A 14681-nucleotide genomic window follows, 5' to 3' on the forward strand; every position below is an offset into this window, starting at 1 on the left:
CAGGCATCTGTTCTCTCCGGACTGATGTGAACCCTGGAAAGCTAGTCTGACTATTCAGTTGTTTACACTTACCATGTCATGGTAACTGAAATTGGCTGCAGGTTTGATTTTTTTGTTTGTTTGTTTTTTTGTGTGTGGGGTGTCAGGCCTCAAATCCAGGGCTCACGGAAACAAGGCATGTGCTTTACCACCGAGCCACGTCCCATGTGCTGTCGGGGGGCTACTGTGATTTAGCTGGAAAGCGGTTAAACGGACACACGCCCCCCACCAAGCCAGGGGCAGCAAGGGCCGCCTTGGAGCACAGGTCATTGTCTTCCTCTCCGAGGTCAGACTCATTTTCACTAAGGTCTTGATGTGTACCTGACCATCTCATCAGCTTCATTTCCCGAGGCAGGATTAAGAGTTGTTTTGTCAGCTCTAGTCTATAGTGTTTATCTTTTTTTTTTCCTCCCCCCTCCAGGCCATATGCCTAAAACTTGGATTAGCACCGCCATGGACCTTCAGATAGATGAGTAAGTGATACACTTGAAAAGTTTGGTTTCAACATCAAGATAAACTACTAGATGTTTCCTGCTTCCCAGATGTTTGCCTTAGATTTAGCCTTTGATTTTTAAAATTGAATTTCTCCTTGAATGCAAATAGCTGACTCGGTTGACAGTCCTTCCGGTAAGTCACGAGCATGGGGTGGAAGGCTCCAGCGCTCTCCGTGGGTCTCAGAGTCACTTGGCCCTGCCAGTTCCACTCTTGTCTTGGGAACGGGCAGACTTCTCGGGTCGTTCCTGCAGGCCTCCTCTCCATGCTCTGTGGTGGTATGCCGTGCTGGCATCTATGGTACCATAGTGCCCTGGGCTTATTCTGACTGTTCTGCGTCACCAGGGACACTTGGGTGATTTCCAACCGAAACCCTCCCCCCAACACCCACTGGCACCCAGATAAGCTTTATTTTTGGTTTGGGGCCACACCCAGTGGTGCTCAGGGCTTAGTCCTGTCTCTCACTCAGGAGTCACTTGTGGCAGGCTCAGGGGTTTTGGGGTTCCAGGGATCAAAACTTTGAACTGGATCAGCTGCATGAGGGCAAGAGCCTTCCCTGCTGCTCTGCCCTCTGACCCGCTGTGAGCAAGGTTCTTTATCCAGGAGTGACCAGGGTCTGGAACCAGGAGGCCGAGTGTCCAGCTCTGCACTTCCCCGGAGGTTCTCTTGCTGGAGTGAGGTCTCCGGGAGAGAAGTCTGCAGTGGGAAGCCGATGAATCGTGACTGTGATTTAGAAACAGGGTTTGTGTTTCTGAGTGGAACCTGCGTCCGCTCAGTGCGTGTTTGGTGTTGCCCCCTTTCCTAGGCAGTTCCACAGGCCTCTGGACACGCTGAGCGGCCTCCTGGACCTCTCGCTGCTCTACCATGTCTGGCTGTGCGGCGTCTTCGTCCTGATGACCTGGCACACCTCGTGGCTGCTCTTCAAGATCTTTGCCACAGAGGTCAGTCAGCGTGAGGGTTGGTCTGTGGGCTGTGTCCTCTCGCACTTAGCTCACCTCGCGGCAGCCCAGGGCTGTCTCCTTTCTGCCCTGACTTGATGGGGAATGTGTCACTTACAACCATCCTTTACTTTGTAATGTTTTCTGAGGAGTAGCACTAGGACTCTTAACTATTTGGAAACTAAACTAACAGTAGCACTCACTGTTGTCCCGTTGCTCATCGATTTGCTCGAGTGGGCACCAGTAACGTCTCCATGGTGAGACTTGTTGCTGTTTCTGGCATATCGAATACTCATGGTAGCTTGCCGGGCTCTTGGAGAGGAACGGAGGAATTGAACCCGGGTTGGCCGCGTCAAAGGCAAACGCCCTACCCGCTGTGCTGTCACTCAAACTAACTGAATGGACTTTTTTTTGTAGGGGGGAGGGGACGGCAGCCAGTCCTGGCAGTGCTCAGAGTTACACCTGACTCTGCCCAGGGATCTCTCTGGCGGGACTCAGGGAACCATGTGGGGTACCAGCATCCGAACCCAGGTCACTGCGTGCAAACAAGCGCCTTAGCCTCTGCCATCTCCTCGGCCCCCCAGGAAGCGGTTCACAAAATTTGTTTTGAAGAAATGATTTTACATGATTTTTATCATTGAATTGTCTTAGAAAATGAATATTTTCATTTATATCCTTGAGGATATCATAAAACATTTGTTTATAAAATTTATTATTATATTCATTTAAGATTTTAAATGCTTTTAAAATAAATGTTAAAAAGAAAAAAATTTATTACTTTTGTTAGAAGTCAGAAATTAATGGAAGTGTGACATTTTGGAAAGTAAAGTGTGTACGTAAGTGTACTGCAACTTGTTTAAGAAACAATGCAAGATAATGAATTTGTGTTATCCCTTAATAAACTGTAGTTAGTACTTAGTGTATCTAGTAAAAATTATCTTCATCACCTTTGTGTTTGCTTCTCTTGGGTAGGCTCATCAGTTCCCCGTGCGGTCGCCCTTCGCAGGAGAGTCGGACGACTGTCTCGGGGAGGTTCTGAACAGCAGCTCCCCCCTCATCCTAAAGGTACCGGGCCGTGCGCGCTGTCTTCAGTCTGTCCTCGGGACAGACTCCGTCTGGGTATTGTAGGCGCGGGAATCTACCCGTCTGCGCATGTACGTGTGTACTAGTCGGGGCCACACCTAGTAGCTCTCGAGGCCACATTGGCCGTATCCAGCAGTGTTCAGGGGCCACACCTGGCTGCACTCAGGGGCCGTGCAGAGCTGGAGATCAGACTCGGGGCCATGCCCCTCACCTGAGCTCTCTCTGCAGCCCTTGAGATGAATATTTTTAATTTACAAATAAAATAAATAAACTCCCTTAAAATATGAGTAATGAGGGGCCAGAGAGATAGTACAGTGGTTAAGGTGCTTGCTTTGCATACATCCGACCTGGGTTTGATCTGCAACATTAAATATGGTTCCCAGAGCACCACCAGGGGTAATTCCTGAGTACAGAGCCAGGAGTAACCTCTCAGCATTGCAGTTGTGGCCCCAAAACAAAACAAAAAGGATAGTGATCCTAAAATGCATTTTAATCAAGACTTTATTTTATTTTATTTATTTATTTATTTATTTATTTTTTCTTTTTGGGTCACACCCAGCAATGCTCAGGGGTTACTCCTGGCTTTGCACTCAGGAATTACTCCTGGCAGTGCTTGGGGGACCATATGGGATGCCGGGGATCGAACCCGGGTCGGCCGTGTGCAAGGCAAACGCCCTACCCGCTGTGCTATCGCTCCGGCCCCTTTAATCAAGACTTTAAAGAAATGACAGTAAGTTTGTAAATCAAGCCAAGCAGGAATTGTTTTGACCAAGCTGCATTTTGAAATTTTTGTAGCTATGCAGTATATATGTGATCCTATTAGAAGTCGTGCTTTTATTACTTTTATTACTATTTTTTGTAAATAAGTTACTTCAAGCACCATGGTTTACAAAGTTGTTCCTAATAAGGTCGTGCTATTTTAAAAGGAGAATTTAAAGGAAATAGCTAGACTTCGTTGTTTTGGTTGACTTACGTTATAGCTAATTTATAATAGTTAAGCAGCAGTAATACTATTTATCAAATAGCCTTACAGGGCAGGTTGAGTCTGAGTTGCTAGTGGAATGGCTGAGATATGGTGTGGCCTCTCGGGAAAGGCAGACACACAGAATAGGGGGGGGTTCCCCGTGACGTGCCTGGTGGGAGCCACTTCATGGGGTGTGCACCATGGGATCATCTGGGACGAGGAGTGGGGTTTAGGGAACACGTCTCAGGCCCCGTGTGGCCACTGTGTCCAGCACTGCAGTGGGAGTGGCGGTAGGGGAAGCCTGGCCTGGTCTCACAATGGGGGCAGACTGGAGGGGACACGTCCACAGACAGTCCCAGCCCGCACAGAGGGGGCAGAGCAGCGACTCTGATGCAGTATCGCTGGAGCCGAGAGTCGGGGGCAGTGGACGGAGGGAGAGCTCGAAAAGTTCTGGAAGCCTGGAAATGATGGTTACGGTCCCGAGATCATTCTTGCATGAAAAATGTCTCCCAGCATCTCCTAGATGGGTAATGCTGAGTTTGCATTATAAGTAAGGACTTATCTAGATGTTAAGAAAAGTAAATAACGTGTGCATTATTTTTTCTTTTAGTATTTGGCCTTGCAGGACCTCATGTTACTTTCTCAATATTCTCCTTCACGAAGACAAGAAGTTTTTAGCCTTAGCCAACCAGGTATTGCAAAAAGTTGTAGGCCTGCTTAAGTTATATGTGTGTACACACACACACACACACACACACACACACACACACACACTTTATTCCCTTGAAGGATTCGTGAGGTGGGTTGAAAAGAAAAAAGATGATTTTAAGAATTCTGAAGGTTCTATTTCTTTATTTAAAATGCTTATTTTTGGTTTTTGGACCATACCTGGCAATGCTCAGAGGTTACTCGTGGCTTTGCACTCAGGAAATACTCTTGGTAGTGCTTGGGGAGCCATATAGGATGCCGGGAATTAAACCAGGTCATTTACAAACACTTTGCCCACTATACTATCTCTTTGGTCCCAAGAGTCTTGACAGTTTTTTTTTTCCCCTTCTTTTTGGGTCACACCTGGTGATGCACAGGGGTGACTCCTGGCTCTGCACTCAGGAATTACTCCTGGCGGTGCTCAGGGAACCATATGGGATGCTGGGAACCAAACCTGGGTCGGGCGAGTACAAGGCAAATGCCCTACCTGCTGTGCTATTGCTCCAGCCCCCGAATCTTTTAATGCCAATTTACGGGGCCCTAAAACCAGAAAGTGTAGGGGACTGGAGTAATAGGACAGCTGAGGGGCTTGCGTGTGCTTCTTCCTCAGTGCCACTTATGGTCCCTGAGCCAGAGCCAGGAGTAAGCTGTAAGCTCCCCTGAACCTCCCCTTCTCCCGCACCCCCTCCAGGGTAATCAAGAAGTCTAGGTCGGAGAGATAGCTCACAGACTGACCCCAGCACCGCGTAGGCTCCTGAGCACTGAGACGCTCGCCACACTGAGCTCTAAGTGGCTCTCCCCAGCCCCAGTTTTAAAGAGGAAGAAATGAACCCCCGGACCTAACCTCTGGACGAGGCACCTGAGTCTCTGAGAGATGAAGCGGTTGGGAAATCCGTCTTTGCACTGCAGGGGCGAGCACCTGCCTCCGTGCTGCTCTGCCCTGTCTGAAACCACTGGAAAGGAGCTGGGCTCCATGGGGGCCGCGCTGCTCTGGGTGGCTCCGCCCCTTCCCCTTGACCTGAGGCTGCAGCTGTGCACGGGCAAGGTGGCACCCGCCAGCGGGTCTCTTCTCTAATTGCCTTTCGTTTTTTGCCAATCCTTTCTATTCCCAAATTATTAAAATAAACCTGTGTTTAGAGGAGAATGAGCTCTGATTGCATTAGACACATGAATGATTTGAGCTTCTCTCCTTTATTAGCGTAAGAGGTGACTCTTAGCAGTGCTTCACTGTCAGACTCAGATTCTCTTATTAATTCCTTACACATTGGATTCTTCGCCCAGCAAGTCGAGTGACATGTAGCGGGATGGGCGCGCTCTGCCCAGGACTGCCATCCAGCTCCGATTATTCATTCCACCTGTGCGTTATGTAGGTCCTTGGTGACCCAGAGGGGCGGGAGTACCAAATATTTGGTCTACTGAAAGAAGTATTTTTTTTAGTTTGTAGGTTAGATGGTTTTTCTTTTAAAAGAAGGGGAAAAGCTTCAGGAGGGATCTAAATGAGAGGGGAGTGAATACTTGGCACCCAGGGAGGAAACCCAGTTTTTAGTAGACTCCTCTGCTGGTTTTTGTTTTTGTTTTTGGGCCACCCCTGTTTAGGGGCTACTTCTCTCTCTGCACTCAGGAATTACTCCTCGTGGTGCTCGGGGGACCACATCGGATGCTGAGGGTCAAACCTGGCCATGTGCAAACCAAGCGCCCGACACACTGTACTATTGCTCCAGCCCCTTCTCTGCTATTCTTAACAGATGTTAAAGCACAGTAGACTTTTCCATATCACCAGTAGTGATACTCAGGGGTTACTCCTGGCTCTCTACTCAGAAATTCCTCCTGGCAGTGCTCATGGGACCATATGGGATGCCAGGGATTGAACCCAGGTCAGCCGTGTGCAAGGCAAGCATCTTACCTGCTGTATTGTCTCTCTGGCCTGATGAGAAATAAGGTTCTAAAAGAATATTTAACTGCAGTTTAAATAATTAAAATGCAGTATTCAGGCTCTCCAGGTAGAAATATGAATAACAAATGACCTGTCAAGTATAAATTTGATTAACAACCTGTTATTCCTGTAGATAATATAGCAGATACCCTTGGCTCTGGCTCCTACACAGGGGAGACTGTCAGGGGCTGGCCGTGTGGGTGGCGGGGCGGCCCTGCACGTCCCGTCAGACTGCTCGTGTGCACTGCCGCTCCTCACCCGTCCGTCTGCGTGCTGCAGCCTCGCCCTGGGCTGGGGTCGGGCCGTGCCCAGGGTTGGCTTTATTCTAGGAGTGGTTTCAGAGGCTGTGCTTAAATGATAAAGTAGCATGTGTTTGCTTGTACACTTTTGGGGGAGTTATTTCATCAAAATACTTAATGAGTGTTTTATGTACCTAATAAATAACATGAGTCTAAACAGTAACTTAGAAAAATCGGCTGTGATGTAAACAAAAGGGTATGTCACCTTTCCTCCGTTGATTTTTCTCTTTGCTGTGAGAGGAGACCAAGATTGTGTGCATTTAAGAGCCGGTGTTTGACTCTTCTAGGTGGACATCCCCACAACTGGACAGCTATTTCAAGGGAGTGTTTAAATCTTCTGAATGATATGACTCAGAAACTGGTTCTCTACCAAGAAGCCGCTGCTACTAACGGGAGAGTGATGTTGACGTCTTACTCGGCAGAACCTAAGAGATCCGATTCTGCAGGTGACTTGTCTCCCTGTACTGCAAAGAGAGGGGAAGATGTTTACATTTAAAGCTTTTGTACGAAAGATGACAGTCGTTAATTTGAGAGTTTGTACGTGAGTGTGCGTATTTGTAAGGGCAGCGGGTTCAGATGGTAACCGTGGTGGTCCCCGGCACTGTAAGATCTAAGCAGCATTCCATCCTGGTCCCTGGCATTGAGCTGCTGGCCCAGTGACTGAGTGTCACTGGGAACAGCCCTGGGTATTGTGCTGTCCCACACATGAGCTGGGTGTCATGTAGATTGAGAAACTGGAGTCCAGTGTGCGTGGTGTTAGCAGGGCTGACATAATGCCCGCCGTTCAGTAGAAGACCTCTGCTGCTCTAGCAGCCAGCCAGCTAAGCTCTGCAGACATTGCTGAACGTTGTTCCGGTTTCCAGTGTCCCAGAGATAAAAGTTGCTGGGTTCAGAGAAGAGCACGCAGAGACTGGTTGGAGACGGGGGCTCACATTCCTGTGCTCACATAGCTACTCTGTTAGTGACCTGGCAGCCCAGAGGTGGTGGCACACGCAGAGGAGCGCTGCTGTTTGAGCACGTCCTCTGCGAAGAAGATGCAAGGAGTGCCAGGCTGTTACAGGCCTTCGTGTTTCGGTCCCTGCGGGAGCCAGGAGTGTAGAGAGAGTGAGCAGAGCAGGGGGAGCGAGGGTGGTGTGAGTGCGTGCACTGAAGCTGTGTGTGGGGCAGGTCCAGTACTCGGCACGTGTTTGACCAGTGCTTAAACTTCTAAAAATGTTTCAGGTAAAATCTTTCATGTTTTTAAACATTAGCAACTGATAGCTGGCATCAAAATACCATTATTTGGGCCCAAGGCTTTTTGCCTCGTTTCCTCTGAGGCCATCACAGACCAAAGCCAAATTGATTACAATTGAAAATTATTCAGCTGCCATTAGGAACATCAACAGATTTTACAGGGGCTGGAGCAATAGTACAGCAGGCAGAGCACTTGCCGTGCGCTCAGCCAACCCGGGTTCAATCCCTGGCATCCCACGTGGTCCTCTGAGGCCACAGGAGTGATCCCTCAGTGCAGAGCCACAAGTAAGCCCTGAGCATAACCGGGTGTGGCCCCAAACAAACACATCTTAGAGTGTTTCAGATGTTACCAACTTTTTATTCAGCACATATTTAGCAGAGTGCTAGAAGATAGCACCAAGGACGAAAAATCACTTTTATTTATTTATTTATTTATTTATTTTTCTTTTTGGGTCACACCCAGCGATGCTCAGGGGTTACTCCTGGCTTTGCACTCAGGAATTACTCCTGGCGGTGCTTGGGGGACCATATGGGATGCCGGGGATCGAACCCAGGTCGGCCGCATGTAAGGCAAACGCCCTACCCGCTGTGCTATCGCTCCGGCCCTGAAAAATCACTTTTAGAGGGTGAAGGACACAGAGGGTGGCAAGACGGTGTGACACCTGAAAGACCTGTCCAGATGGAGTCTTGCCCAGTGTGTAAGAGGGTGTTTGCCAGTGAAAGGGCCTGGTGTGTTACGAAGAGATCGCTAGCGTTCACCCCACAGATATATGGCTCCATTGGAGAGTTCTGAATAGCCACATGCGTCACATCACCGTGGCAGAAAGATTAGAATCTTGAGTTGTGGGGATCATGGGTCTGACTAAATATAGATTGCTCAGCATTTCTGTTTATTTTTCTTGTGGTGCTGGGGAGTGAATCCAGGTCCCGTGCATGCAAGGCACGCACATTACTGCCGGGTCACGTCCCAGCCTTGCGTGTTATTTTAAATTGTTGTCATATCCTATCAGTCAAGATTTGACATTATGTTTTATTTTTGTTTTTTTTAGAAATGTTTATGGCATCTTTATTATTATTTTTTTAAATTCATTTTTACAAACTTGTTCACAATATTTAATTACATTTAATATTTGAACACCAATCCCACCACCATTACGTGTTTCCACCTCCGTATTTCCATCCCAGACCCCAAACCCTGCCCCCAGAGCAGAACCGAAATAATGTATTTTGCATTGCTTGTTATGAATAATCCGCTAAAAATGATCTAGAAAAGGTTTCTTACAGGAAAGTGTTTGAAGATTGTTGTATTTCACCCAGAAGCTATTAAGTCCTTCTATCAGAGATGACTAACATGTTAAAGGTTGTTTTTGATTTTGGGGGGCTTTGGGCTACACCCACTTACTCCTGGCTGTGCTCAGGGAGCACTCTTGGTGGTGCGCTGGGGACCATGTGCAGTGCCAGAGATCAGAACGGGGTCAGTCATGTGCAAGCCAAGTACCTTACCTGCTATGCTATTTCTGGCCCTTAATTTTGTCAGTAACTAAAAAAATAATCACAAAACTTAAAAACCCCAGTCTTGGCCTGGGTTGATAGCATGGGGGCTAGTGGGGGTATCCACCTGGTCCTGGTTCTGTTCCCAGCCCGCTCTGGCCCCCCGGGCAGTGTTGAGCTCTCAGTGGTGGTCCCAGCACTGTAAGGCTCACGAGGCACGCTGCCCCTGGCCCTTGGTATGGATGGAGCTGCCGCCTGAGGCGGCTGAACGTCCCTGGGCAACTCGGGGCCTAGCTGGAGCGGGGAGAGGGGCTGTTTCCACCCCCCCCACCCCCCACCCCGTGAGGCCCCTCGTGTCTCACCACTGCAGTCTCATACCTGGCTGTCCAATAGGCTCTGAAAAGGTGGCAGCCACCGCGCCGCCGGGGAGAAAAGACGGAAGGAACAAACACCTTTCCCCACCGGGGGTGGCACAGCGCCGTAGTTTAAAGCCCCTTTAATGTAGCTCCCTAGGTTCATCCATAGCAGTTCAGAGTCAGAGACGGCCCTTGAAGGGGACGAGGTCTGTGGCGGGAAACGGAGCAGTGTGGCGGTCGTGCGAGTCGAGGCCGGCGTGCAGACAAGCTGCTCCGTCCCGTTTGTTGTGTCGCACGATACACTGAGCTGTCCGCATGCCACAGCCCCTCGCTGCCTGCTTGGCCACTTTGCCGCTCAGCATTGGGTCTGTTTTTCCTTTTTCACAGAAGAAACTGCTTTTCAGACCCCCAAGGGGGACCATGTACCTCGGTCTTCTGTGCCGTCCTTGGTGAAGACGCCCCTGTTTTCCTCAAAGTTATCTACACCGGAGACCGTGAGTCCCCTGGGAGCCCCTTTTGGCTTTGGCGTGGTGAATCGCATGGCTGGGATCTTCGATGCCGACACCTGCTATGCGTCGCCCCAGAGCCCACAGCTGACGAGGAGAGGGCCACGCTTGTGGACTTCGGCTTCTGGTGAGGACGCGTTCTCTCCTCAGGCATGTCAGAGCCCAGCTGCAGGGGAGCGTCTCTGGGCTTGCGTCCTTATCTTGTTTTTTTTTTTTTCTATTTGTAGATCAGCAAATGAATGAATTTTCTAATCATTCCCCGTCAGCCGCGGTTAGGGCCGAGCGGAAGACCGTGAGCCGGCCCAGCGCGACTCACTTATGGATCGAGAGCAAACGTGAGCAGGTGGGAGTGCGTGGCTGTAGCTTCACACCTGCGCGCAATGGCGGAGCTTGCGGGATCTCACATGAGGAATAAATGGGTTTTATTAATGGTGCTGGGCGTCCAACCAGGGTCTGATGTGAGGACTGTACACGCTCTGTCTCTGAGCCACGCCCAGGCCCAGTCAGACTGTTCTGATGCGTTGTGCGTTAAGTTGAAATTGCCAGTATCTTGACTGGCATTGAGCTATAGAATTACAGGGTTTAATCTAGTATCCTGCATTTGATCTATGAAGTTTTTCATTTAAGAGCTCTTTATTGAATTTATTATATACACAGGATGTGGTTTTAGGCATTGGGAAAGCAGTGAACTAAACAAGGTTCCTGACCATATAATTGTATTCTGGTGAGTGGAAATAGATGAGTAAGCAAATGAATCACATTGTGTTTCTTTGAATCGGAACTTGATATTAGTTGGAGACTTAGGGAAAATGATACCTGTGAAACCGTGATTTGCCGTAGGATTATTATTAGCATCTTGATATGCTATATTCAAAATAGGAAACATTGGGCCGGAGCAGTAGTAAAGCGCGTAGGGAGTTTGCCTTGCACGCAGCCACCGTGGGTTTGATCCCTGGCCCCTCATATGGTCCTCGTGCCCACCAGGAGTGACTCCTGAGCCAGTGAGCTCTGACTGGGCACCACCAGGTGTGGATCCCAAACAAAAACTAAATAGGAAACGTGGGGCTGAGGAGAAGGCTCAGTGGGCTGCATGTAGGTTCAATCCCTGGCGCTGCACAGTCCCCTGAGAACAGCCAGGAGTGACCCCCCTGCTCCTCCAAATAAAGAGGAAATGTGTCTGTTTATTTATTTTTGCTTTTTTTTCCTTTTGGGCCACACCTGGTGATGTTCAGGGGTTACTCCTAGCTCTGCACTCAGGAATTACTCTTGGCCGGGGGGCCAGAAAGTATGTGTCTTAAAGGAGAAAAAAGAGGTAATGTCTTCAGTGCCGTATTGGGAAAGAGCACCTTGGGACACAGCACCCAGGAGTGCCACTGTCTGTGGGATCATCCGAGAAACGTCCCTGACCACGTGGCACCTGAGGAGAGGCAGGAACCGGGAGCGGCAGAGGGCGTTCAGTGGGCTTGTCACTGCTTAGCCGAGGAGGGTGGACACCAGTGTGACCATCGGTGGGGACGAGGCCAGAGAGGCGGCAGGCTCCCCAGACTCTTAAGGAGCTGTTTGGCCGAGTGTGCTGCCAGCCCCGGGGTGCCGCCCCCGGGGTGCCGTGCCGTGCCCTTCTGTTGTGCACGTCTCCGGACGCGCTGTTCGGGGCGTCTGCTGGGACAGGTGCTCTCTGCCCCCGGCGCGGCTGGGAAGGCTGGAAGGAGCGGGCAGGGCTGGAGGGGTTTCTCGGGAGGTGTAGTGGGCCTTAGGTGTGGGCTAGCTGTGTGTGAGAGAAACTCAGCGTTGACCTGGAATACAGCGTTGCAACTATTTATGTTTTGTTTCCTCCTCCACTTGCCCTTGGCGGGTGTCTGGGGCTGCACACTGGCTTCTGCAGTGTGCCCCTGGGCTGGAGGATAACGCTCCGATGGGCTGTTACGGAGTTTAGATGGATGGACTGGCTCTGTGGATTCTGGAAGAGACTGTACAGAGGTGACGTCTATAAATAAGATCAGTAGTTTAATTTCAGACATGTCAGTTTTGAGATACTAAACAGTCAATGAAAATACTAAGAAATCAGACCCTTGTGGAGAGCGGGGGAGTGTACTGACCGGGTCAGTGTCAGTGTCAGACTGCGAGGATGGGCTGTATTTGACACTGGGACCCTCCATGGGAACCCCTGGGCGGTGGAGATAGCAAGGAAAGGGGCATATACAGGGGGTCCAGGAAGGTCTTGATTTTTTTAGAAGGAACAAGTGAAACCTGTCTATTGATGAAGGCGTCAGTGAGTGGGGGGCCCTGAGGCGGCTGGCAGGCCCCAGGCCCCGGGGTTTGCTGTCTGGAGCTGTCGGCTAGCTCTCAGCTTGACACTGAGAAAGTGTTTGTTCTAGGGTGTCAAGTTAATGCCGGTTAGTAGGAAAGACACTTCGTTGGTGGTTCCTCCCCCTATCCCCTCCTTCCCAATTTGGGGCTACACCTGTCAGTGCTCGACCCACAAGCCAGTACCAGGGATTAAACTGGTTTGGCCACGTGCAGAGCGAGCTCCCGGCCTGCCTGCCATGTGTCTCTCTGACCCGACGCTTTCTGTCTTGAGGGTTGTTCGTTGGGAGGGAAACACTCTCACTGGTAAGTGCTCCAAGTAGGGCCTGTCAGTTGGCGGGACTAGAGAAAACATGGTTTTAGGAAAATGGCCCCTGATCCACGAGGGGGTCCGTGGACCACAGCAGCTGCCCCTCCCCCCCCCCGGGCACAGCCATGTCTGCAGGGGAATGAAGTGAGGGTCAGTGGCACACGTGGTTTCTCGAGTCGTAGTGCAGAGATGATTTATTGCAAATCCTCTTCTCTGTCAGGTGTGAGGTATTTCACGTAAGGAGAACTTAGAATTGTGTATTCTGTTTGATTAGGATTGAAAAATGCAAATGTGTTCATTTTCTTTTTTTCTTGCCCCATTCAGATCAAGAATTTCTTGTCGAGGCGGGTGCTGATAATGTATTTTTTCAGCAAGGTAAGGATACGTAGCTTTGGCATTGGGAAGTTGGGCGGTGGGGCACGCGCAGAGTACAAGGTGAAGCAGCCAGGCCTTGCTGTCTGGAGTGAGGCTGGGCTAGCGAGCGGACTACTGTGTTCTGTGCCTCCCTCCTGACTGATGAAGCCTGCGATTCCTCCTCACTTAGTGGCTTTGGCCTTTCTCCCTGCCAGTCTCTGGGCTGTGGGCCACTGCGTGCTGGGAGAAGAGCACACCCAAGGCGCCCTGTCCTGCGTGATGATGAACATCCCTGCACCAGTGTGATGTTGAAAGGGACATAGACGGCTGGATCAGGTCACACACCCTGACCCTGTGCTGGAAAATAAATGGTTGCTCAGGGAGAAAAGAAAATGACTTTTCAGCTTCCCTGGAAGCCTCAGCAGCTGCCAGAGAAGAGCAAATTGCAGTCGAAGACGTGAAAAATTAATTCCTGCACTGTTGGACATGTTGATCATTTGATGAGCCAGTTTTTTTTTTTTTTCACTCGTTTGTTGTGGGAAGGAATTTTGTATCTACCTTTTTTTCCCCCCACTTGGATTTTGGGTCACACTCAGCCTTGCCTGGTTGCAGGGGGCTTTGTTCATGGCCTCTGGTTTGGGGAGTGGCACCTGGGCCTTGGGGTCACAGCCTGTGCTCAGCCCTGAGCCACCCGCAGGACCTCCAGCTTCTCTAGCTGACACCACACCTAGAGGCACGTTTATTCATTTTCATTCTTGGGAGTCGTTCTCCCACAGGGAGGGTGTGAGTAACTTATGGAATATGGGAACATACAAAATAAAGAATAATTTCCGGTTCTTGAAACTTCACCACAGTGGCAGGGAAAATTCAGCTAGCCATTTCTTTAAGCACATATAATCTACTTTCTGCTATCCATTAGAATTTTGAGACAGATATCAGATTCCTGAGAAAGTATGTTGTTTTCCAGAGGAACATGTAATATATAAAGGGGGGCATGCCTTGCTCACCCCTGACCCCAGAGAAGGACCGAGAAGGAAAGAAAGCAAGGGGAAGGAGGAAGCTGATAAGGGGAAGTAACGGGAGCCGGGGGCAGGGCTTTCGTTTTATAGTGATGCGGGAGACGGGTACCGTGGTGTATCCGAAGCACAGACTCAACACTGAAAACATGAGCTGTAAGCTGCAAGTTTGTACTGTGCCTGTCAATGTGACAGGTGGGGTGTGGGGCGGTGCGTGGTAGGAGATGGGTGTGGGAGCACAGGGGGAGGGACGCCGACACTCGGTGGGATTGGCGTTGAAATATTAGGTGCCTAAAACTCAACTACCAGTAAGTTTTTCGATCATGGTTCTTTGATTAAATAAAAAGTTATTTTAAAAGCCAGTAGAAGAGGGCTTGTGTGACTGTGCTTTGTGCCAGAACACGGTCAGGCCTTGGAGTGCCTTGTGTGCAGGCCCTCTTCGCTCCAGTTCCCGCAGGCCCACTGGGGTCAGGTGGCCAGTGTCAGGGCACGGGGCCAGTAAGTGGTGGAGCAAATGCTGCACAAGGTCTCCTTTTTCCCTTGGAAGTGAACTGCTTACTTTGGATTCTGATTTGGCAAGTGAATTTGAGTTGGAGACACTGCTATTTTTGTTTGATTGTTTATTTGTTTGTGTTTCGGGTCACACCCAGCAATA

General features: G+C 49.9%; 1 protein-coding gene across 1 annotated transcript in view; it reads left to right on the plus strand.

Moving 5' to 3' along the window:
• NDC1 (NDC1 transmembrane nucleoporin) overlaps window positions 1-14681 on the plus strand; it is a 49838-nt gene that overhangs the window by 17465 nt on the left and 17692 nt on the right. The window contains exons 8-15 of the mRNA XM_055138316.1: window positions 461-512; window positions 1337-1472; window positions 2442-2534; window positions 4127-4208; window positions 6744-6902; window positions 9924-10169; window positions 10270-10385; window positions 12981-13031. Coding sequence (XP_054994291.1) covers window positions 461-512; window positions 1337-1472; window positions 2442-2534; window positions 4127-4208; window positions 6744-6902; window positions 9924-10169; window positions 10270-10385; window positions 12981-13031 — 935 coding nt within the window. The remainder of the gene's footprint in view (window positions 1-460; window positions 513-1336; window positions 1473-2441; window positions 2535-4126; window positions 4209-6743; window positions 6903-9923; window positions 10170-10269; window positions 10386-12980; window positions 13032-14681) is intronic.

Source organism: Sorex araneus, chromosome 5 (genome assembly GCF_027595985.1).
Source record: "Sorex araneus isolate mSorAra2 chromosome 5, mSorAra2.pri, whole genome shotgun sequence".
NCBI classification, from domain to species: domain Eukaryota; kingdom Metazoa; phylum Chordata; class Mammalia; order Eulipotyphla; family Soricidae; genus Sorex; species Sorex araneus.